Genomic DNA, 21,776 nt, shown 5'->3' on the forward strand with positions numbered 1-21,776 from the left:
AGCCAGACAGACAGTAGATTTTGGCTCCCAGAAATGTTGACCAGAGAGTAGGGTAACAGTGTGGCCTTATGGACCAAGCACTGGACTGGGACTCAGGAAGTCTGAGTTTTGTTTCTGGTTCTGCCACTGGTTTGCTGGGTGACTTTGGGCAAATCACTTCCTCTCTTTGTGCTTCAGTTTCCCCATTTGTAGAAAGGGGATAGTAATACTACCTTCCTTTGTAAAGCACTTTGAGATCTACTGGTGAAAAGTGCTATAGAATAGGTATTATTACCATATATTTCATCATCCTACTCACCTGGCTTGAACAGTCCAATTGCATTTGCTCATCAAATGAATAAATTATTTAACAAATTATTAATATTTGTACATATTTGATTAGCTCATAAGTGTCAAATCTCTTTTACACAATGTTCTTTATTCTTTACTTTTTAAAAAAAAAAGACGACATTACAATAGACATTATAACAAATACAATTGTATAAATAATATGTGAGAGTTATGCACCTAAGCCAAGATTTTCAAAAGTGACTAGTGATGGGGGGTGCTTTGATTTTTGGATGCACAACCTGGGACACCTTAAAAGGGTCTGGTTTTCAAAAAATGCTGTGCACCCAACCTCTGAAAATCAGGACCTTTAAAAGTGTCTCAAGTTAAGAATCAAAAAATTGAAGCACTCAAAATCACTAGTTACTTTTGTAAATCTTGACCATGCTATACAGTAATTTTCAAGGCTGTGTGAGGTTTACAATTCCTAGAAAAATATAATCCTGTGAATTGCTGAATGTCCTCAATTCCCAATGAAGTCAACAAGTGCTGAGGGTGCATGGCTACTGAGCTGGTTGGAAAATGAGGGCAGGGGGATTTCCCATGGAAAATCCCAACTATTTGGTGAAATAATTTAAAAAAAAAATTTTTGATTCTGAAATGTCCCTTTTGTGGGAGCTGTAGTTCAGGTTCCTCACTCTCCCATTCTCTTCTATAGGCCAGGCTCCTTGTTCAGAATACATCTACCATAGTGCACAACAGTCTCCCCTCTGACACTTGGAGGGAGGCCCTGGCCATGGTGAATCATGGGAGATAAAGTCTGGCTGAGGAGCTTGGCCCACAGAGAAGAGGGGACAAGAGGAAACTAAACCACAACTGCTATGAGGCACCAGGATAAATAGCCAAATAAAATTATTTCAGTTTTCATCTGAAAAAATTTTTTTTTGGTTTTGGGGTATTTGTATTTTTTTTAATGAAAAATCTAAACTTTCTGAAGAAAGCACTTTTCAGCAAAAAAAAAAAACTTTAGTTTTCTGTTGGAAAAAAAAAATTAACAGAAAAATTTAGACCAGTCCTACTCAGCTCCTTCCAGGACTGTGTCCTTAATCCCTTGGAAAAGACTTGATTCATTTTAGAGCCGTGTATGCGAAATGTACATCCACTGCTAAATGTGGATGGTTAGTGAAATAGAATGTAAGAATGTATCACACAAGAGAAGCCTTGTAATTGTGGTTATATTTCTCAAATTGTGTAAATTACATTAGATGAATGCAACAAGCTGTGTTTAGAGAACAGTAAAAACAAGAAGGTTGGCCTTTAACCCTTTCACTGATTGTTCTCCAGCAAACCAGCTGTGCTGCCATTGTCCACAGAATCAGTGCTGTGTGAGGCCATAGCTGATACAGTCAGCTGCACAATTGTTCCCCCCTCACTCCTTCCCACCCTAGAGATCCCTAGGACATTCAGCAATGATCAGTCAAGTAACAATGAAATATGCCAAAGTTTCTTAACTATGTAGGCACAACAGCGTGCAGCAATGATGTAGTTAGAGTGCTTAGAACATTGTTTTCACCCAGAAAAGCCCTTGCTGATACTGGTGCCTACTGCGTCTTTGAAAGTCCTTTAACAGAGCTTCAGGTGAATGGATTTTTGCTCCATTTTTCCAAAAAGATTCAAGTCAGTTGTTCCCATAAAAGGAGAGAACAATGTTTTATTCTGAATGACATCCGGGCGCTAATACCCTGCATTGAAAATAAACTGGTTAGTTCACAACTACAATGTTGGTCATGTGCTAAAATGCACATACACCAAAGGTCATGGTTTCAGTATAAAATAAACCCATTCTCTTATTATCTCCACCCCCTCCCCCAATAAACCTCTCAGGGACAGCTTTTGTAAAGCACTCAACTTATACAAGTGGGGTCACATTTTCGCTCAGTACCCAGTGGTTCTCAGTGAGAGCTTCTGGGTGCTGAAACCTTTTGAAAAGCTGACTCTCAGTTTAACTTGTCCATATATGCCAGTCCAGGTTTCACCCTTTGTCCTGGGTTACTTTATAAGGCTTGCAATGGGCAGTCCGAACATCGGGCTGGATTGTACTGTGGGGTATAGCTCGTCTCTGGGGCAGAGCGGGGCTGGCACATGCTATGAGAAACTCTGGGGAAGGATTGTGTTTCAGCTTTGCAGGGCTGCCAGGGGGTATGCAATGCATTTCAGGATGGGACCCAATACCACTACTCCAGTGAGTCCAAGTAACACTGACATTGTAGAGAGAAAAGACTTTTGGTTGATCAATTTCTTTTGATTTAGGCATAGTTCCAGGAAAGATTTGCTCTGAAGAAGTACTCACCTTCTTTGTCTCCATATTCAGAAGATGAAGGGCTTTAAGATTTGTTTCAGAGTAGCAGCCGTGTTAGTCTGTATCCGCAAAAAGAACAGGAGTATTTGTGACACCTTAGAGACTAACAAATTTATTTCAGCATAAGCTTTCGTGGGCTACAGCTCACTTCATCAGATGCATAGAATGGAACACACAGACAGGAGATATTTATACATACAGAGAACATGAAAAGGTGGAAGTATGCATTCCAACTGGAAACGTCTAATCAATTGAGATGAGCTATCATCAGCAGGAGAAAAAAAAAACCTTTGAAGTGATAATTGAGATGACCCATAGAAGGTGTGAGGAGAATTTAACATAGGGGAGATCTGTGTGCACATTTGAAGTGTCCCTGTTATTTTTGAAGTGTTGATTGAAATTGAACTTTCCTCGGCACTGGAAATGTAGCTGTTTCAAAATGGTGATTTTTGTGATGAGATATGAAGCAAGGAACTAGAATTTGTCTTTGCTTGAAATAAACAATCATTAATTCTTTTGTTACATATGTCACCAACGTTACGCTGCGGTACATTTCGCACTTCCCTTTGACTAGACTGGGGTAAATTATTTCCGATGTTTTAGCCTGCTATCATCACCATTAATGATGAGCCAGTAATTAACAATGAAAAATGCATGATTATTTTTTTTCTTTTGTTGTGTTTGCAAATTGTCTTTAAATAGTTCACAAGTTTTATTCAAATTATTCTCAAATATCTTCATCAAATAGTTCTTAGTCTGCAAATTGTTCATAAATAGCTGTTGCAACCATTCATAATGTACGCTGTCTTGGTCATTTACATAAGTCATGTGGTATTGTTTCTGTTATCTGATTGGGGGCACTGAATCTACAACATACTTAAGCATGTTCTTAGTTTTCCATGTGTGTAGTCCCATTGACTTCAAAGGGAGTATGGAGAAGCTTAAAGTCAGGTATGTGTCTAAATGCCTTGCTGAACTGGAAGCTAGGTTTTTCACGTAACTAAACAATATAAATGTAAATTATAAAACTGAATATATAGTTTGAAATTTGCTTTTGGTTAATACTGAAGCTTGGTATTTTCAGTAGTAAAGCTCATGCACTCAAAAGTTTGCAGAAAGCAAACATGAATGAGTTGTGAATGTAATCGGATTGAAATGCAAGTCAGAATTTGAACTAATATTAACATCCCATTTTCCCCACTATTCATTCAGCTAATTGCTATGTCATCCTTAGCACGTCTCATTTGTTATTAACTTAATTTGCATTCTCTTGCCATAGAGCCCTGTACAATAATAAATTAAGAAAGCATGTCCCCTTGTTATAAGAATTATTTGTCTTGAGAGTCTGAGAAAATTAAGGCTTGAATCTCATTCTTTTAAGAGAAATCACATCCTAAAAGTAAACAGAATAGCTTTTTCCATTTTTTGTCCAACCCAGGCCCATTAGTTGGGCAGGCAAATTTTCCATGGTTTAATTAGAAAATGGAGTACCCTACGTTTGGAGTTTTCTGGTGATCACTCGGGTGCTTGATCCACAGCTCATTAACGTTAGTGGGGCTGGTGGCCTGTCTCCCTCAGCCCAGGAAGGACTAATACCATGTCCAAAGCTTGCTCAGCCCTTCTTTCAGTGCACTGTTGTCTTCTTTGAACATCAGACTCAGAAGGTAACACCAAGCAAAGCTCTTCCCTGAACAGGCTGCTGGGACCTAGAAGCCATTCCTTACACATGACCTGCTCCCTCACTTAGGCCCAGCCACAGGAGTGCACCACTCCTCCCACAACTCCCTCATACTTGCTGGCATTTAGACTCTCTTGCTGGGTCACAGGTAAGGCTCGGACCAAATCCCCTTAAAGGTCAGCCATCCTGTGACAGATGCCCATTGACTTCAAGAGACTTTGCATTAGACCTTAAAAGATCTGCCTCGAAATCATGTGTTTACCTTGAAATACCAATATGGAGATCGGAAGGGATATAGTAATTAAAAAACAAAACTGTGTTCAATGCTGTTGCCCTTAATTTACATGATCGGATGCTGATTGTTTAGTAAGTAAATATTTCTAGTGGCAATTACCAAACATTTGAGTCTGATGTTAAATCAAAGACGACCACAAACTGCTCGTTTACACTCAAAACTTATTTACTTGCAGATTATTTCAGCAAATTTATTTAAAAGGACCTCACCACACACAAAAAGTGTGTGTCATTATATCTGTATATAATATGTGTATGTGTAGATAGCTGTATCTGTTTGTGTGTATTTGATTTTCAGTATTTTTGGTTACTATTTCTAACCAGGCATAAAATCTAGATAATAGCGCTGATTTTCGTTTTCACTCTGGCCACTGGCAAGGTACACTGTGTCATATAAAGGGGCTCACTTTAAGGCATCTTTATATTGCCAGAAAGATGTTAAGTGGCCTTAGTGTGAATCCGGGACTGATTTTTCCATCTCCCTACACTTTGGCCCTGATTCTTATTTATACTGTTCTGGCAGTGTAAATATAACCTCTGCTTACTTTGTGGCCCTTTGCACTGCCTGAGCAGTGTAAAGTGGATTGAATGGAAATGAGGATCAGGCCCTTTAAGTTGTGGTTGACCCTTGTGCAAAGTGGATTTAAAATGCTGTGTCCTGAGTCAGTGGCGTTTGACCAGAAAACAAGACTTCTGTTTCATTAACAATTGTGAGGTTTTGAGTTTTGTTTAAATTCTGCATCAGAAAGAAAATTTGACCTTGGGAATTTTTTTTGGGGAAAAAAAAATACTAACAAGAGAAAGAGAGGGTGAGTCACCCCATTGATTAGGGCACTTCCCTAGGACATAGGAGAACCAAGTTCAAGTCCCTGCTATATATAGAAAGTGTCAGTCTCTTTGTCCCACTGGAGGTCTTCCAATTTTGGGCAAATAATTAAATATTCATTCAATTTGTGGAACTTGTTGCCAGGGGATGTTGTGAAGGCCAAAACTATAACAGAGTTCAAAAAAGACTAGATAAGTTCATGGAGAATAGATCCATCAATGGCTGTTAGTCAGGATAGGCAGAAATACAACACCGTGCTAGGAATGTCCCTAACCTCTGAGGGCCAGAAGCTGGGACTGGATGACAGGGGAGGAATCACTTGATAATTGCCCTGTTCTGTTCATTCCCTCTGAAGCACCCTGCATTGACCACTGTTAAAAGACAAGACACTGGGCTAGATGGATCATTGATCTGACCAAGTATAGCCATTCTTTTGTTCTTATTGGGCCAGAGTGGGTGCCTTAACCACTGGGCCATTGGCTATTCTGGGGGATGGACGTCTCGCATGTTCTCTGGCCAAAATCAGAAATTCCATCCTGGACCAGAGAAGGATTCGATTTCAACAAATCAGCATTATCCAATTAACCCCCCCACCACCATTTTATGGAAAATTTCCTGACCTGTTATATTTTACATCCACTTCACTCTAGCGTAAATGACTATATAAAGTGAAGGGCAATAGAGAATTGGACCCCATGTCTTTGCAGTATGTAGTCTTTGTATAGATTTTTGTGGGGTAGAGAGTCTCATTAATACATGTTTAGTTATTCTTTCTAAACATGTTGGTATAGTCATTATTAGTACTATTGCTGCTGTGTTAATTAGCAATTTGTATTTTGTTAGTGTTTTTGTTTACATGCTTGAACTCTGCATTTTTTGTGGGGGGGAAGGATCAAGAGACCAGCTACACCATCATCAAATCGAAAGAGACGAAAATCACGGTGAATGGCTTGAAACCAGCGTCGACATATATCTTCCAAATCCGAGCGCGCACGGCAGCAGGATATGGTGGCTTCAGTCGAAGATTTGAGTTTGAAACCAGTCCAGTGTGTAAGTCATTTTAATTACTGTCAGCTCATGTCTCTGAAATGATTACCAGAAAAGAGTTAGTGGATCTTTGCAAGGAACTCTGTCAGTCTCCCTATCATCCTCTCTCTCTCTTTGATCTGATCCATTTAGTGAAGACGTATCAGTCATGTTATTGCTGCAGGTTAGACAAGTGAACATACATTGGTCCCTGTTTCCTCATTTCATTTAGTCTAGAGAGAGATGAAAAAATCAGGAAGTCTTTAAACTTAGGAAATTTATGAAGCTTGCTGGTCAGAAAATGTCTGTTTACTGCTGTCTCCCTTGCATTGAAATGTTGCCATTTACTCATTACTGTGTCTTTGGGTTTTTACTGCATTCTTCTTCCCATAGTCTGGAATTCCCTGTAGAACCCTTGAAAGTTAGTGCCAGGGCGGAAGGGAGGCTGGCATACATTTCACCAGGCTCTTGTACTGTTGCACACCTCTTAATGTGGTCTGTGGAGGATTCTGAGACATCTCTTAAATATCTTCTGAACATATTGCTAGAAAAAGGTTCTAATAGAAAAACCTCCCAACATCACTTGTGGTGCATCTATAAGAGAAAGAGCTTTGACATCAAAGAAATCGTTGAACATTTAGAATCTTTCTGCTGCAAGCACTGTAGTTAAAGTTGCAAAAACTGCTTCCAACCCCATCCCAGTGCTCCTAATTTTTCCAAAATGTCACCTTTTGATCTGAAATTTAGGGGAGATGGAGGGTTGGTTAGGAGAGGAAGAATCCTTTCATGTGTTTTTGAGTTTACTGGAAGTGAAAAGATGCAGTTTACAACTTACAACAACAACGTAATCAAGCAAAACTTTTTTTTTTCTTGGGAAGGGCTATAACAAAAGGTCTGAAATGTGAGCCTTGGCCTGGGGCAGGGAAAAGTTCTCCTTGAAGACTAATTATTCTGTTTGGTTTATAAAAAAAAATAAAATGTTTCTGAGTATCTAAAGTTTGAGCATTTGAAGATTATGTCCTGAGCGCAAATGACAGATCATTTCCTTGGGCTATTTTCTGCCCTTTTGCACAGCCCTATTGACTTCAGTGTTTGTACAACACTTACCCCAACAGGGTCCTGGTCTATGACTGAGGTTCCCAGGTGGTATCGAAATTCTCACAATAATAACAGTACAGATAAAATAGAGGGCAACATTTGGCCTATTAAGGATTCACTCCCATATACACTTTACACACACACTTAACTTCTAGCATAACTTCAATGGAGCAACGCATGTGCTTAAGGGTCACACTTGCATGTTTGCAGGTTTGGGACCTAAATCTGTTGGTGCGTATTTAGAGATGCCATTGTGTAAATTCATAGCCAGTTAAATCGACTAATTTAAAGCCAGGAAATACCCTTTACCCCCGCTCCCCACCCACAAACATGCCCCTGCTGCCTGGCTCGATGTAATGGTGCAGGAAGCATGCCCTGTAGCCCCGTTAGCTCTCTCCTCTAGATGGAGAGCAAGAGGCAAATGCAGCCAGGTCCAGGGAGGGCACGGACATAGAAAACAAAGTGCTGGGCATCTGACTGCAGCAAACTGGCCAGTTCTCTGAGGAAATGCTTTCTTCTGTGGTACAGTGGGCAGATGCTAAATTCCATAGGGGCAAAGTCATAGAGCAACTGATTCAGGCTGCTTGCATGCTCAGGTGGGTGACACTGCATCACTTTGCACCAGTTCACGTTTTCAAGCAACCATAAGGACTGAACACTACTTTTTTTTTTTAAATAGAAGCTCAGATTCCAGAGCGTAATTCTGTGGCAGGGGTGAATTCCATGGACTTGTGGAGTGTGTGGGCCCTGCTTATATTTAAAGGATCAGTTTTAAGCTGTTTGCCATGTGGGCAAAGTCCTAAGCACTTTAATTTAGTTCACAGCTAGCCAGGGATGTGTTTTTTTTACACCCCTGACTGACAAAAATGTTACTGGCAAAAGTGCAGTGTAGACATAGCCTCAATTGCTTTTATAGACTATGATGGAGAAATACCTTTTGTCCCTTTCTTACCTATTCTTTGCGGTGGTGTCAGTGATAATTTTCACTGTCATAAAATATGTACTCTGTGTACCTATTTCAATTTGTACAAGTGATATTTATTAACCTTGTGTACTATTTGTATGCAAGAGAGGCTTCATCACTGTAATATTCTGTTCATTCCTTTGGTGAATAACAAGTCCTGCTATATGTTTTCCTTATAAATTTACATTCATCAGCTGTTTAATTACTGCTTCCTTGGTTCATTTAAAAGTCATCATCAAGTTCTTTAAGAAAGATACAATGTTGTCATTTCAATGAGAGTTCCCTTTCACATCCTAGCTCTGGGGTCAGTGGCAAAGCTAACATAGTGCAAATAGCGTAATGATGCAAACCTTAATGCAATAAGCCTTTTCTATTGAATGTATTTCTTATTGCATTAACCACTAACTCATGTCCTAGAAGTAGAAACCAAACCATATTATGCTGGAAAATAATTCTGTATTATGATAGGCAAGGGCTGGATGCAGTAGAAAAATTTCTAATTTAGAGTAGTTCGGTAATCATGTTTGAGAATATTAATAAGTAATAGAGTGGCACTATTACACATTTGGTCCATTGCCACCATGACCTAATATCACAAGCCAAAAGAATCATAGTTTTGAACGACTAATCATGTAAATCTTGGAAATGCTCATTGTACTTTACAAGGCATAGCATCATAATGTTTCAAAGTACTTTACAACCACTAATTAATTAATTGATTTTTGCAAACCCCTCTGTTTTAATATTCCCATTTTGCAGCTAGAGAAACTGAGGCACAAAGATTACGCGTCTGATACAAAACTCACTGAAGTCAATGGAATGGCTCCAATTCAGCATTGCACCCCTATGCAGCAAAGCACTTCAGCATTGACTTAAGCACACGCTTAAAAGCCTTGCAGAATAGGGATGGGTTTTAAGCATGTGCTTAAATGTTTTGCTCAACTGCTGCTCCATTGACCTCAATGGGCTTTGGAAAAAGCCCTCTGACAAGGGTCCTCAAAGACATTTAGATGCCTAGCTCTCATTGAAACCAGTAGGACTTACGCACCTAAATTCTTTTGAGGATTTGGCCCTAAATGGCTTCCACATGGTCACACACGAAGCGTGTGGCAAAGCCAGGAATACAGTTCAGATTGGCAGCTCCTAGGCCTGTGTTTTAATGTTGGTCATGCCGCGCAGGAAGCAGTTCTTTTGACAGACATGTAAAAGGGAAACCTTGCTCTTGCTCTTGCTCTGAGTGGGGCAGAGAGGGGAAAGTGCATCGGCAGGCCCTATACTGCACACAGTCTCAGCCGCTGTCACACTGAATTGCTAGTGTACGTCTGTTCATAGCAAGCAGGAGCATTGGGAGAGACGAGCTGCTACCACCCTGCAGGGTGTATCACACGCTAAAGAGGCTTGATTTGTGTGGGAAAGGAGTGCGGCTGGCTAGCTAGAGCATGCCAACAGAAGCTGCCAGCTCTAGTACTGAGCAGTATGTACCAGCTGAATGAAGCAGCAATGAATGTCCCACCTGGGCAATGTTAGCCAGCAGTTTGGAATCCTGCCATCTGCCAACAGGGCTCCTTGTAACACAGAAGATCTGGCAGCTTCTCTGCTTCCCCTCTCAATTCAGCCCTTAGTTTTTATGGACAGGATTCTGCGATCGGCACATATCGTGCTTCCTGTCACCTGTCACTCCGGTGATTCTGCTATGTGCCAGTCAAAGGTTTGCAGGATTGGGCCCTACAGCGGTCAGTGCAATAAACTCAGCGTGGTTATTTACAGCTTCTAAGCCTAACATCGGCAACTTGCAGATATTAGCAACAGGGCAAGAGGGCAGTGGGGGCACATCCTGCCCTGAATTAATTTTAAATGAGGATTCTACGTTCACATCTACTGGTGCTAACTGTCTTGTCTCTCCAGCAGCCTGGCTCACTACTACCCAGCTGCTCCCCTTTCCCCTCATACACCTAACTCTCCAGCCCTCCACTGCAGTTACGCCCCATGCCTGCCTCTCCCGCACCATGCAGGTCCCCCTCTCTCTGCTATTCATCCTCTTTAGTTGGGGTTGGTCCTGCTTTGAGCAGGAGGTTGGATTAGATGACCTCTTAAGGTCTCTTCCAACCCTGATATTTCGATATTAGGAAACACTTTTTCACTCAGATAGTGGTGAAGAACTGGAATGGGTTACCTAGGGAGATAGTGGAATCTCCATCCTTGAGGTTTTTAAGGCCCGGCTTGACAAAGCCCTGGCTGGGATGATTTAGTTGGGGAATTGGTCCTGCTTTGAGCAGGGGGTTGGACTAGAACCTCTTGAGGTCTCTTCTATCCCTAATCTTCTATGATTCCTAACATCTTGGCTCTCCTCTGCTGCCTGGGAACCCCCAACATCTCCCAGCAAGCTTGGCTTTATTTCTCCATCCCCCAGCAAATAGTAATAAAATTACAAATGGAACTGCTATTGTCAAGGTTTTTTCCCCACTTTGAACTTTAGCGTCCAAAAAATGGGGACCTGCATGGACCCTTCTAAGCTTAATTCCTAGTTTAGATCTGATAACGCTGCCACCAGCCAAAATATAGTGTTTGGCACACTTCCTGTTCCCCCAAAACCTTCCCTGGGGAACCCAAGACCCAGACCCTTTGGGTCTTAAAACAAGGAGAAATGAACCATCCCCCCTCCTTTTCCCTCCCAGACTTTCCCCTCCCTGGGTTACCCTGAGAGGCTACACTGATCCAAACTCCTTGGATCTTAAAACAAAGAGGAATTAACCTTCCCCCCCTCCCTTCCCCCCACCAATCCCTGGTGAGTTCAGACCCAATCCCCTGGGATCTTAAAACAAGGGGGAAAAAATCAATCAGGTTCTTAAAAAGAAAGCTTTTAATTAAAGAAAGAAAAAGTAAAAATTATCTCTGTAAAATCAGGATGGTAAATGCTTACAGGGTATTCAGCTTCATATAGACTAGAGGGACTTCCGCAGCCTGAGATTCAAAGTTACAGCAAACAGAGGTAAAAATCCTTCCAGCAAAATACACATTTGCAAAATAAGAAAACAAACATAAGACTAATCTGCCTTTCCTGGCTAGTGCTTACTATTTTGAAACATGAGAGACTGATTCAGAAAGATTGGAGAAAACCTGGGTGTACGTCTAGTCCCTCTTAGCCCCAAGAGCGAACCACGAACAAAACAAACAGCACAAACACAGACTTCCCTCCACCAAGATTTGAAAGTACCTTGTCCCCCCTTTGGTCCTCTGGTCAGGTGTCAGCCAGGTTTACTGAGCTTCTTAACCCTTTACAGGTAAAAGAGACATTAACCCTTAACTATCCGTCTATGACAACTATACATTTGTGATGCTAGTAAAATCTCTAGGTGATGGTGTAGGTTTTGAGTAGTTAGACAAAAAAGATTCAATGTTCTGGCCCAATCATTGTGAAATCATCGACTGTACTTTAGCTGGGCCCTACTATATGTAATGAATTGCCAATCAGAGAGTTACCATATAAAGTGCTACTTGGAAACCTATTGCAAAATCAATGTTTAATACATTATGTGTTTTTTAACATTTAATATTGGACCTTATCCAATTATTTTATAGCTTCCATAAATTTAAGGACTCTATTCCCCTTCCATCTTTTAATTGAAGGCCTGCTTGACGGCAATCAGTTTCTGCTGATCTTTTGGGGGGAAAGTGCTAATGTGTCCCCCATGTCATACTGTAATTGTGGTTGTATTGAAGCCCATCTCCCAAAATAACTATGAGTTTGACCATGCCTCCCCTGATCAGCCATGTCCCAAGGAGACCTCTACATGCCAATATCCCCTGCCCTTGAAATTAAGGGGCATAGTTATCTCTGCTTCAGCTCCTCCCTTCTCCAAGGCACAGTGGAAAGCACTTTTTCGACCCAGTTTTCAGTACTGCCAACCCCAAGAGTTCCCAAAAATTGTGTGATTGTTTTAACAATCTAAACCTTCCAAGTCTAATTTTATCGGTGAATGTCGGTAAACGTTGATCTCACCGAACACACACAAACAGACAGAGCATGTTTCCATCTATGATCAGTGAAATCAGAGTCAGGAAAATGCCACAGGAGAACTTCTTAGAATTAGATGTAATTATATTTACTTTGTATATTTTGACATATGCTATTGATAATTTGTGTTAAACCGTTATCAAGCTTTAACTTTTTGAATCTCGGTGTCTATTCTCACTAAATAATTATTGTTTGACACCCTACTCCTACTGCTTGACCACCCCCAAGATTTCCCACAAATGGATAAAAATGTAAAAAAAAATTCTTGAATATTTATATTGTCCATCAACATTATGTATAGAAATCAAATTCTGCCAAGCCCTGTTCAATTACACGCAATTTTTTAAAACACCAAATTTGGGCTAATTTTTCTTTGCTTTGTGATATTGCAGCCCTTAGAGTTCACATTTTCAAGCTTTTCTCTGCAACCATGAAGGCTAGAATGCCAACTGTTACTGCAGAGATTCTGCAGATATCTCTATTCCAAGGAGATAGAAGCACTGTGTTAATCTAAAAAAACAATGCATGTTAAATGCTGGCAATTTTTGATTTTTTTTCAATAGTGACCATTGTCTATAACATTTATATCTACTGTGGTGAGTGATTCTGATTATCTATTCGAACCATGACATTTTAGTGAAAATGTAAATATGGTTCAGATAACATTTATCCCCAGTTAGGAGGATGATTAATGTTTTCTAGGCAAGCAGTTCACTAGGAAGGTCATATGATTTAAGGCCAAAATGAGACAGCTTGAATTAATTTTAAAATGCTTGCATTTAACCTCAAATATGAGACTAGCTACTGGTTGAACACTGACACTGTGTTTCTAAAGAGTAGACATTTTTTTGTTATTGATTATAGAAGTGCTGAGAGGCCCCAGCCAAGACCAGGGCCTGATGGTGCTAGATTCTGTACAAACACATAGTGAGACAGTTCCCTCACCAAAGAGTTTACAATTTAAACAGACAAGGCAGAGATTAAGTGCTATTATAATCGCCATTTTACGGACAGGGACTGAGGCACAGACTTAATATGTCTGTTATTAAAGGTCTAACAGGAAGCTGCTGGTAGAGCCAGGTATTGAACTGAGGTCTCCTTAGTCCAGTGTTTTAATCATGCAACAATCCTTCCTCTCAAGCAATCTGCAGAGGGGGATTTTTGAAAGGACACAATCTGGAAGCAATTCTGCTTTCCTTACAGTAAACAGACATCAACCAAAAGATTAGTCTTCAGCACAACTTTATTCCAAAGAGCACCAGCTGGTCTTACGCTGGAGGTGCTACAAAGAGTTAATGCAGGTGCCTCAGAAGATTCCTAAGGCTGAGGTAATTTTATTCAGTCTTGTCATGGGCATTATATCTGCCTTTTATTTAAGAGACCGTTGTTATGTCATATCTTCCAGCTAATAGGAATTAAATCCGCAAACTTTGTCTTTAAATAGTCACACACAAAAAAAAAGAACTTTCTTTGGTGTCCATCTCCTCCTCCCTGACTGATTTCTAGCACTGCACAATCAGGAAAACAGATTCCAGTTTACCATTTGGAAATTCTGTGACATTTTGATGAGGATGGTAAATTAAAGTTTCCAAAACCTGAACCCTTCCCCCCACCCTCCATTTTTCTTTCAAAAAAGAATAGATGAGGAAAAACCAACCAACCAACCTGTGAAATAATTAATGAATTGGTGAAACTGCAATAGCTCTGGCAGCCTTGAAATAAAGTTTCTTGTGAGTATTGGCTATCATTTTAACCTTAATCTCCATTTTTTGTTTCTCATCTCAGCAGTAGCTGCATCCAGTGATCAGAGCCAGATTCCTATAATTGCTGTGTCAGTAACAGTGGGAGTTATCCTGTTGGCGGTTGTGATTGGTTTCCTTCTCAGTGGAAGGTAAGAGAAGGAGCTGTGCATTTATACTTTTTCCGCCTATATAGATATCTATATTTTGGTGGAGGCTAGAAAATGAGGGAATGCTGTCATGTAACACAGTGCAGTTTGTGGACATCCTGATTTTATAAATATGTTGAAATCAGAAACACATGTTGTCCGTTATATATGTAGTTTGCTTCCCAGTGATTTTCATCTCTATCTAGATCAGTGGCCCACAAACTGTGGGACACAGAGAAACATTTGGGGGGCACATGGCAGGTGGGGAGGGGCAGGGAAGGAGCATCACTGAGCCCCACTCTGCCCCCAGTCACAGCTCCACTCCACCTCCTCGTCCGTCCCCTGTCCGGCTCCAGCCCCACTGCAGTGCTGCTCCGCCCCCAATCACAGCTCCACTCCATCCCCTGGTCCGTTCCCTGTCCGGCTCCAGCCCTGCTGCAGTGCTGCTCCGCTCCCCGTCCAGCTGCAGCTCTACTCCACCTCTGCTCCATCCCCAGCCCAGCTCTGCCCGCATTCCCTCTAGCCTCAGCTTCTCCCCCCTCCCCACTTCAGCTCCCAGCTCTGCCTTCAGCCCAAGCTCTGTTGCTGAGTAAGCCTCTTCTGTGAAGTACTGGAGAGGGAGGCGCGGACAGAAAAAGTTGGGGCACTACTGATATACATAGACCCTGTTTCATTATTAGCTTCCTTTCGCACCAGAGTGTTTTCTCATTTGTTTAAAAATAAGCAGAATTTGTGTTGTACAAAAGGTCCCCTGATGCACTGTGGAATCAAGTACCTTTATACACAGTCACTCTCAAATCCAGATGTTCTAACATGGCTTACACTCATATTTTGCAAATTGGCCTTTCTCGGGAAAACTCCCTGGGTGGTGATATAAAACATGAATACAGACAAGAAGTGAAATCTTGGCCCAGTGGCAAATTTGCCGCTGACTTCAGTAGGGTCTGGATTTCACCCCCTGTGTTCAGGTTTTGGGCCATAAAAAATTAAGTACACACTGAATATGGGTAAATTCAGTAGTTAGCTACCCTCTGATGGAGGGTCCGTCCTTAGGGCCTGAGTCACCGAGGTTTTTCAGCATGTGCCTAACTTGAACCAAAGGAGTAGTCCCAGTGACTTCAGTGACTTGAATTGACTTCATGTGATTACATGCAGGCAGATGCTTCAGTACCTGACTGGGCTGGAGCCGTACAGTTCTTGACAACTCCAGCTGAAGTCAATAGAAGTCTTCAATGCAAAATGAACAGCAGGGTTGGAAAAATCTATGATTTCTGTCTATATCCATTTTTACTGCACCTCTAATTTTTCATAGATGCCAATATACAGGATATGAGACATGTGTTCATATACTACATATTCCCAATAGAGGATGAAATATCTTTTTAATGAACTCCTATCAAAGCACAATGCAAATTATTTTTTATGGCAGCTGTCAAACCAGTCCAGCGCCCTTCGTACAAACTAACAGAAGACACCATGCCAACATCTGTACATTTCACTGCCTCTCCCCATTCCTCCCCACCACACAAAGGGAAGTAGATGTTTTCCCCTTTGATCGCCGTATATCGTTGTGTGCGAGGTATACTGGATATACCGCACGGCTGTATAATGGTGACCGATTGTAGGGATAGCTGTGAGATGGCGACAGAGCAACTGGAAAGTTACTGGCTGGATCAGGATATTATTTCAATAAGGAGACTAGCTTCTTTTGACACAAAGCAGTCTGTGCCGAGGCCAGCCAGCCTGAGTAGCATGATTGCAGGCCAAGGGCAGCTGTAAGGTCATGCTGGTTTGTTTCCTGTCCACAGAGGTACAGGTAGCCTGCCTGGGCATCTCTCGTCAAGGGCAGGCTCATGGACACCCTCAAAGCTTCCCTGTAATTGAGTTCAGGGGACTTGCTGAGCTAATTGCTGCCAATGGATTCTGGGATAGCTGCAAGGAAAGCCAACGCCACCCTGGGGGTCCTCCTGCCCCTTCCATTGACTCCCTATAATACACCTTTGCCCATCCATGCTGAATTCTGTGCTAGTGTTTGCTCAGCGTTGTGCTTAGCATGCCACAGAGAACGCCTCTTTGCCATCTCTCTCCCCTCCCAGCGCTGACATTCCTACCACCCACACATGCAGATCCCCAACCGTGTGTGGGTGTGGGGCAAGGGCAGACTGGAGCTCCAACAGGCTCCTGGCAAGGAGCAAGCACATGCTATGAAGCCCACTTTTGCTGCCTGAATGCTCATTTGGGTGGCCATTCTGCTCTTTCCCTCTATGGCATGGCACCGAAGGCCCAGGAGAGCCCCGAGCCGCAGTGTATCGGTGTCTTCGCTGTTTTGCAATCCTAGTTCATTTAATTTCCCTCTCCTTTGTTAATGGGCTTCTGTCAGTTTCCTCTTGAGCAGTATGCCTTGATATGTTTGTAAAAACTCTTTGTTACCCATAACTCCTCTGGCTAATGTTAATGCCCTCTGCTATTTTGCCACCCTTAACGGCCCTAGTGACCAGGGATGTTTCTTTTTGGGGCCCCGCGCTCCCATCCCTGTCCACTGATCCAGGCTTAGGGGACACAGAAGACATTCCCAAGTCCTGGGGTCAGCTTGTGTGTGTAGGAGGGGACAGAGCAATGGGCAAGGCTTCTCCCCACCCCTGCACTGTCTGGAGGGGGAACCAGCCAAAATACACCTACAGAGAGATTTTCAGAGTTGAGCAGTGGTCTGAGGCACCCACCTTGAGATATGTGCAAGGGGCCTGGATTTCAGCAGGCAGGTGCTCCACACTAATGAAAATCAGGCCTCTTTCAGATCCCTCAAGTCAGGCACCCCAAAATTGAGGCACTAAATACTAGCCACTTTTGAACATCTTGGCCGCAGCCTGGTGGGAGTGGGCCCGATCAGTAGTTGAGGAAGGCAGAACCTCTAGCTTCTTCTGTAGGGTGGTGAACCCTGCCTCTCCCACCTCAACAGAACATTTCTGGGAAATGCATGAATTAAAACACCCGGGGGCCAATGCTCAGCTGGTGTAAATTCTAAATGGCATTCCACAGACATCAGCAGAGCTATGACAGTTTCCTTTTCCACACACAGAGAGTTACAATGCGAGGCAGAACTGGTATTCCCCCACTGTCCCACAAATGCTGTTTTCAAAGGCTTCTTGCTCAAGTCTGAAAGTCTGGGATAGTAGGTAGTAGATGCAGATTCAGCCCCCAGATCAAGGGGAGTCTAGTCAGCTCCTCAGCTGTGATTGGTGCAGAAGCCTTGAGCAGCTTTGTAATTGTCACGAATTCCCCTCCATCGTTAGCAAAATGGCTTCAGAATTGCAGGGCTTTTTTAGAAGTTTCTTTTCCTTGCAAACTGTAAAGCTTGACTGGTATTTTGAGTGTCTCTTGACAACAGAAAAATAAACCACTACCACAGAAACCATAAAGCTGGCAGCCAGTTTTGAAATTAAACAAAGTAAATAAAAAAAAAGTCACCGCTGAAGCAGAAATGCCACTAAAATATTTCAGTCATGCTGCTCTGTCTTGGAGATGATTTCAAGACAATTCCTGGAGTGACTATCATGCTGCGACAGTACCAGGATGAGAAATGTATGCCAGGTCACGGTGTAATCCCTTTTAGGGTCTGGATCTGTAAGATGCTCTGTCTGTTGAGCATTTACACATTCCAGTGCCTGGCACCAAAGGTCAGATATTTGCTTTTCAAATGCTTTCCCATTTGTGAGTTCCAGCAAGACAGACAGTTTGAACTCCGGGATCCGATTCAGCTGGACTGATCCACTGCACAAGGTTGTGGTTACGCTCTTGCTGCTTCAGGCGAACAGGGGAAAGATCAACCTGCAGCAGAACCAACAATGGAAAAATCCTCTAGGTTGGGGGTTAAAAGCAGTACAGCAGCCGGAGGGTAGGACAGCTCAGGCAGCTGAGCTCCTTGCCTCCGGCTCTCTGCTATTCCCAGTTCAGAGTATCGGCCGTGCTCCCTCCCTGTGGCTGCACAGCCACAAGAATTGCAGTAGACCGGGCTCCCCATGCAGCTGCCAGATGGAGAAGGTTTGTGTCTGGCTTTCAATCAGCCAGGTTAAATCATGAATGTAAAAGAGCACGTTGGGATATTTTGGGAGGAGGGAGGGAGGAGGTGGAGGACAACACCTCCCTCAGTTGGTAGGCTGGGAAAGGAGATCTGATTTGAGCCTTTTGGGAGAAGGGTCTCAACAAATATCTAATCCCTCAACTGGTCCTAGGTGGGGAAGCGTAGAGGGTCCATAGGAAATCGCTTCCACATCTGGACCAGCCTCTGGGAATTTTGAAGGGCTGTAGAGTCTCTTTTCTGCTGGGTCCCTTAAGGTAGATGTTTCCACACCTCCTTTTATTTGCCTTCCGGTGTCTCTGCAGTTCCTCTTGTCTTTCCAGTGAATGTAAATAACAGCTTGGCTCTTCCCATTGGCAGCCAGCCCTAAACCAAAGGTCAGCTGAACCATTAGTCACTGTGGCATTTCCGCACGCCAGCGTCCATCTGTAGAAACAGAGTTTGTTGCTGAAGCGGGAGGTTCCTGGGAATTTGAAACTGTGTGTGCTTTACCCAAAACAATTAAGCTGCATTGCAGACCTGTTCTACTTGCTGGAGGAAACTCTTTGCAACTAATCTGTCCTCTGAACAAGGTCATAGAGTTGCTGAGCAAAATGTCTGATAATTATTTTAATGAACTGCTTTTTTATTTTGATAAAGTGACATAGAATAATTTATTAGCCATTGCATAACAATCCGACCTGAAAATTAAAATGGAAGCTCATTAAATTAAACCTTTGTTGTTAATGAGTTAGAAAGAGAGTTGTCTTACAAAAACCACTGTGAAGCCAGGCATAAGCATTGATTTACACAATATATAGTTGCTATCGTTATGGGTTTCTTACGGTTACCTGCTCTCCTCAAAAAACGGAGTCATTTTACAATTACCAGTCATGCTAAATTTTGCTGTCCTAGCAGTGTTTGTATGGGTACTGCACGCATTCTCATTACTGACTGAAATGTGTGAATTACAAAACAAAACACAATCCACCGCCCCCCAAACAACCAACAATTCCTTTTGGAATTTCAGTGTCTCACAATCCTTCCAAGATCCATTCAGAGCTGCTCACCACGTGTCATTTCTAACCAGGGTGAAGAAGTTACTGAAAACACGCTCTCTTCCCTCCATGGTCTCCTGTGGTACCAACCCTTGCTGTCAGATAATCCCAGGTGGCATGGCACAGGCTGGTACCACAGCACAGGTGCACCGTGGCTGAGGCCCTCCCTTGAAATGCTGGAGGCTAAGATCAGGTGGGTTCCAATACATACCAGCTGACTTCAACACTAGGGCCTCCCAGGGCCCCAGACACCCTGCTTGCTCCTATTCCCAGCCCAACTCATTCCCATGGGACCTTCCCTTGCTGGCCACTCATCACCCACCTGAGCAGGAGGCAAAGATCGGCAGCAGATTGTCCCTGAGCAGACCCACCATGCTGCCCTGCGCTACCCCGTTGCTATTCCACTGGTTCATTGTGTCTGTTTCCCCACTGGTGCCAAGTGGGAGCAAGGGGGCAGAAGTCAATCCTTCTGCAGCTCTGGGGCCCTCTGCCCTTTTCTGCCCCTCTCAGCCTCTCTGATCCCGTCCCCTCAGCCACAGCTGCTACCACCATCTGCTCTCAGTTGCTCCATGTTGGGCTCAGATCCACCCAGGGAAGCAGTGAAAGCAGGAGGAGACAGCTTGATGTCTCGCTATCCCTTTGCCCCAGAGACCCTGCTGGCCCGGAGGAAGATCTATAAGAGAATCACAGGAGTCTTGCTGGGTGCATGACATGCCAGCCGTGCTGCAGGAATGTGTCATGAGGTAGCCAAATGTGAAAGCATCACGTGAGACAAAAGATACTTTGGTAACTCTGTGGTTTGTTACAGAGCCTGGGACACAGATCATAGGCTCAAAGTAATATAACTTCAAGCCTGCTATATATCACTGGCCCTTAAGGAGTTACAGAGCTGCCAAAATAGGCCTCTCACTTGACATGTATGTGTAGGTGTGTGTAGATCTAAATAAGTGTACATAATAATGTATAGCACATGATACTAACAGGCTTGATTCTTCTTTACATTAAGGCTCCTTTGTAACACTATGAATCTTAAGATGGGTGTAAAGAGACTTTTAAAAAAAAGTTTTATAGCATTATAGCGTGAACAAGGGGTGGGATTTTATTGAGTTCAGTGGGCGTAGAGTTAGAACAACGTGTTTGAAAATCCCACTCAAAATAGCAAACGCATGGGGTGTGGACATGTCATGTATGCACTGCTGATTATTGATGACCTTTTCATCTAAAGTGAGCTGCCAAAGAATCCAAGAGAGTCTGTCATGGACCTTCGGAAAGATACATTTGAAACAAAGAAAACTGCCCCTTGCCCTCAATGATCCATACAGTAACTCCTCACTTAAAGTCATCCCGGTTAACGTTGTTTTGTTGTGACGTTGCTGATCAGTTAGGGAACGTGCTCATTTAAAGTTGCGCAATGCTCCCTTATAAGGTTGTTTGGCAGCTGCCTGCTTTGTCCACTGCTTGCAGGAAGAGCAGCCCGTTGCAGCTAGCTGGTGGGGGCTTGGAACCAGAATGGGCCAACAGCCCCCCATTGGCTCTCCACTCCCCTAAGTTCCCTGTGCAGCAGCCACCCAGTAGGCTAACAATTGCCAGGAGTTCAGCTGTCCCTCCCCCCACTGCCATGTGCTGCTCCTGCCCTCTGCCTTGGAGCTGCTCCTCAGAGCCTCCTGCTTGCTCTGCAGGGGAGGGGGGAAGAGGGAGGCTAATGTCAGAGTGTCCCCCTCCCCACTACTCCTCCTGCCCCACGCTTACCCCTTCTCCATATAGAGCAGGGTGGGGACAGGACAGAGGGAGCTTGCTGGTAGCAGCTGATGCCTCAACTGCCTGATCTTTTTAAAGGCAATGTACTTAGAATGGGGTCAGCGTACTTAAAGGGGCAATAGGCATCTCTCTCACACACATAGGGTGTGTGTCTGTCTCTGTCTGCCATGCTGTCTCCCCCCCCTCTATTTGTGCTGACTTGTTGAATGTGAGACTACATTAACAACGTGTTAACCCTTGAGGGCTCGGCCGAGTGCTAGTTCATCATTTAGCAGTAAGGCATTCCCTGGGAAATATCCCACCCTCTTCTTCCACCCTCTAACTTCACCACCTCAACCAAGCTTCACAATCATCATTGTTGTGTACAGTATTAAATTGTTTGTTTAAAACTTATGCTGTATGTGTGTGTGTATGTGTGTATATATATATATATATATATATATAGTGACAAAGTTCCTCCTCTACCTTGGTGGGTCCTGCGCTTATTGGCA

At 43.1% G+C, this 21,776-nt stretch overlaps 1 protein-coding gene across 11 annotated transcripts in view; it reads left to right on the forward strand.

The window, feature by feature from the left end:
- Nucleotides 1–21,776, forward strand: part of EPHA5 (EPH receptor A5) — a 422,435-nt gene that overhangs the window by 252,686 nt on the left and 147,973 nt on the right. For 6 of the 11 annotated variants that reach the window (XM_030565412.1, XM_030565416.1, XM_030565410.1 and 3 more), the window contains 2 exons: nucleotides 6,315–6,474; nucleotides 14,313–14,418. In XM_030565412.1, the coding sequence (XP_030421272.1) occupies nucleotides 6,315–6,474; nucleotides 14,313–14,418 (266 nt within the window). The remainder of the gene's footprint in view (nucleotides 1–6,314; nucleotides 6,475–14,312; nucleotides 14,419–21,776) is intronic. The other 5 variants (XM_030565409.1, XM_030565411.1, XM_030565414.1 and 2 more) reach the window with 1 other exon arrangement.

Source organism: Gopherus evgoodei, chromosome 5, assembly GCF_007399415.2.
Source record: "Gopherus evgoodei ecotype Sinaloan lineage chromosome 5, rGopEvg1_v1.p, whole genome shotgun sequence".
Taxonomy (NCBI): Eukaryota; Metazoa; Chordata; order Testudines; family Testudinidae; genus Gopherus; species Gopherus evgoodei.